We start from the raw sequence: 3,366 nt of genomic DNA, 5'->3' as shown, positions 1-3,366 counted from the left end.
CGAGCGAGAGAGCGAGAGCGAGCGAGAGAGCGAGCGAGCGACTGACCCGGCTCTGTGGTGTCACGTTTGCCCAGTGCCGTGCGGCGCGGCCCCCTCCTCCCGTTGAGCTTTGTCACCTTCAGGGCGTCGAAACAGTGAGGCGGGAGCCTTTGCAGGGTCTTGGTCTGTGGCATAATCAGGAGAAGGTTGAAGTTCGGTGGTTTACTTTGGGATTTAGGTGTTTGGTTTTTTTTTTTCTGCATAAAAGTTCTGTGAAAAGTCAAGTGGAAGTTGTCCCGTGTTAACAGCTTTGAAGTATGGGAATTATCAGCCTTGAGCTACCTTGAGGGCATTGGCAGGGGCCACATGCTTGTTTGGTTACTGAATTTGAACCACAGGTGGTGGTGTTGCAAGCTTTGTGTCTATACCAATAGCCTGCCTCAAATGAGAAAATGACTCTGTCGAGATTTTGTGTGCAAATTTGTGGTTTTTTTTTTCTCCCCCCTCTTCCTGATTTTTATGGAGATTTTGAGAGTCCTTCCCCCTTTGCCTTGAACATCAGACGCAAATCATGTGTTGCAATTCGTGCTGATACACATGTTGATTTCTCTAAGCAAACAAAATACATTGTTGAGAGCTTCTTGCTTAAACTTTGTTAGAGATCCAGCTTTCCTAGTGATTTTGTTTTATGGGGAGAGTGTCTTCATGATGTGCTTTTTCTCTCTCTGTCTTGCTTTACACAAACTACACTCAGTAGAATGCCATTATAGGAGTTCTTCACAAATTACTTGGTTTGCCATCCCTTCAGAAGAGAATTGGATGCAACTCTTCCAGCCTTGCTGTGCATACGTCTGTGAGTTTTCTGTGTATTTAAGTGGGTCGAGCTTTTTTGGGGTGGTTTTTGTTTGCTTTTTTTTTTTTTTTTTTTTAACAAGTAAAAGATACCAGAGGTATCTTGGGAGGTGGAGCAAATGCATATTTGTTAATATTTTGATTAGGAGAAGGTAATTTAGTTCCATTCCATTGTTTGTAAATGCATTTGTTGCCCAAGGAAGTTGTGAATGCTCCATGCCTGGCAGTGTCCAAGGCCAGGTTGGACAGAGCCTTGGGTGACATGGTTTAGTGCGAGGTGTCCCTTCCCATGGCAGAGTAGTTGGAACTACATGATCTTATGGTCCTTTCCAACCCAAACCGTTCTGTGATTCTTAAAAGTAAGTCTACTAAATGAAAAACTAATTGGTTTTGAATTCCTATAAACATTATTATTTGCAAATAGTATTGTAGTCTTAGGTTTGGATGTCTTTGTTTACCCTGAGGGCGTGGACTGTTTGAAGCTGTATTTGTCAGTGGAAGTGAGCTATGCAGAAGAGGGAATGAGTCTCACTATGAAAAACACTTCCCTGGCACTGATGAAGTCAAAACTGGATTTATGTGTGCATTCTTGTTGTTCTGAATTTCCCATCCTTTAGGTTTTTTTCCCCAGATGTTTTCTGAAGGACTAATACTGTTTTCTGTCTTTTTGAAGCAGTTAAGTAGATTGTCAAGTTGACTTGGAAAAAAACCAAAGCAACCCCCTCCACACAACCCGGCAGATGTTTCACATTGTTCAGTATCAGCCTTTAAGACTCATTACCCAAAACAGTCTTTCTAGCATGTATTTAAAACTGATGCCTTCAAGACCTATTGCCTTTGCACAGATATGGAAGTCATGGTTCTCAAGCCATTCTCTTGTTGGAAACAAAAATATTATCCTGATGGGACCTCCGGGTGCTGGGAAGACAACAATTGGGAGAATAGTAGGTCAGAAACTAGATTGCCCTGTCATAGACATAGATGACGATGTCCTTGAAACAACCTGGAATATGAGTGTGTCGGAAAAACTGCAGGATGTTGGTAATGAGCAATTTTTAGAGGAGGAAGGAAAAGCCCTGTTGGAGTTTTCAGCATCTGGAAGTGTAATTTCCCTTACTGGGTCCAATCCAATGCATGCTGCTGGCATGCAGCATGTGAAGAAAAATGGAATAGTTGTTTATCTGGATGTGCCCATCACAGTCATTATGAGCAGGCTGAAGTCCATGAAAGTGGATCGCATTGTGGGCCAGTCTCCTAGTGTTTCTCTTAAGGACATACTTCAGTTTAGGAAGCAGTTCTACAAGAGGTGGTACGACGTCCGTATTCTTTGTGGAGGGGATATTACAGCAGAGGTTGCAGCAGAAAAGGTACTTGATGCTGTGAAGAGATACCAAAACTCAGAACTGGAAACTTTCATTTCAACTAGGTCTAGCAGGTCTGGAAGGAGTATGGAAAAAGACTCTGATAAATACTTCAGTGATGTTGTTACGCAGGGCTTAGCCTCTGATGGAGGACTTTTTGTTCCTGAGAGAGGACTTCCAAACTTCACTGCTGGAGAATGGCAGAGCCTAATAGAAGCAACTTATGTTGAAAGAGCCCAGGTGATACTAGAAAGATGCATACATCCTGCTGATATTCCTGCATCTAAGTTGGCAGAAATTATCGAAACTGCTTATGGAGAAAACTTTGCATGTTCTAAAATTGCCCCAGTCAGGCATCTGACAGGCAATCAGTTTCTCCTTGAGTTATTTCATGGACCAACAGCATCATTTAAAGATTTTGGACTACAGATAGTGCCACATATATTTGCATACTGCATTCCCAGAAGCTGCAATTACTTGATTCTCGTAGCTACTTCTGGTGACACAGGAAGTGCTGTCCTAGATGGCTTTAGTCGTCTCCATGACACTGACAAACAGAGAATTGCTGTGATGATTTTTTTTCCTGAGGATGGAGTAAGCCCTATTCAAAAATCACAGATGATTGGTTGTCAGAAAGAAAATGCCTGGTCAGTAGGTGTCAAATCTGATTTCGATTTTTGCCAGACAGCTATAAAGCAAATCTTTACTAATTCTGATTATACTGGCTTTCTTACAGTAGAATATGGAACAGCTTTAGCTGCAGCAAACTCCATAAATTGGGCACGACTGCTTCCTCAGGTAGTTTATCATGCCTCTGCATACCTTGATCTTGTCCATCAAGATGTTATTCCTTTTGGAAGCCCTGTAGATGTTTGCATTCCTACAGGAAATTTTGGCAACATACTGGCTGCTTTTTATGCTAAAATGATGGGAATTCCTATTAGAAAATGTATTTGTGCTTCCAATGAAAATAATGTTTTGACTGACTTCATAAGGACGGGTGTTTATGATTTGAGGGGAAGAAAACTAGTTCCCACTTCTTCACCAGCAGTAGATATTTTGAAGTCCTCTAATCTTGAGCGATACTTGCACCTGATTGCTAATGGGGATGGACAACTAGTGACACAATTACATAACCAGCTGGAAAATCAGGGCCACTTCCAGCTGCAGGAAG

General features: G+C 42.0%; 1 protein-coding gene across 1 annotated transcript in view; it reads left to right on the top strand.

Annotated features, from left to right (window-relative positions):
• Nucleotides 1–1,571: 1,571 nt before the first annotated feature.
• The window catches only part of THNSL1 (threonine synthase-like 1 (S. cerevisiae)), a 2,238-nt gene continuing 443 nt past the window's right edge, over nucleotides 1,572–3,366 (top strand). The window contains exon 1 of the mRNA XM_010018626.1: nucleotides 1,572–3,366. This exon is cut by the window's right edge and continues 443 nt beyond it. Coding sequence (XP_010016928.1) covers nucleotides 1,572–3,366 — 1,795 coding nt within the window.

This window comes from Nestor notabilis, unplaced genomic scaffold, assembly GCF_000696875.1.
Source record: "Nestor notabilis isolate BGI_N333 unplaced genomic scaffold, ASM69687v1 scaffold12507, whole genome shotgun sequence".
In the NCBI taxonomy this organism is placed as follows: Eukaryota; Metazoa; Chordata; class Aves; order Psittaciformes; family Psittacidae; genus Nestor; species Nestor notabilis.
Note: the sequence above shows the minus strand (reverse complement) of the source record. Positions and strands in the feature narration are given on the sequence as shown.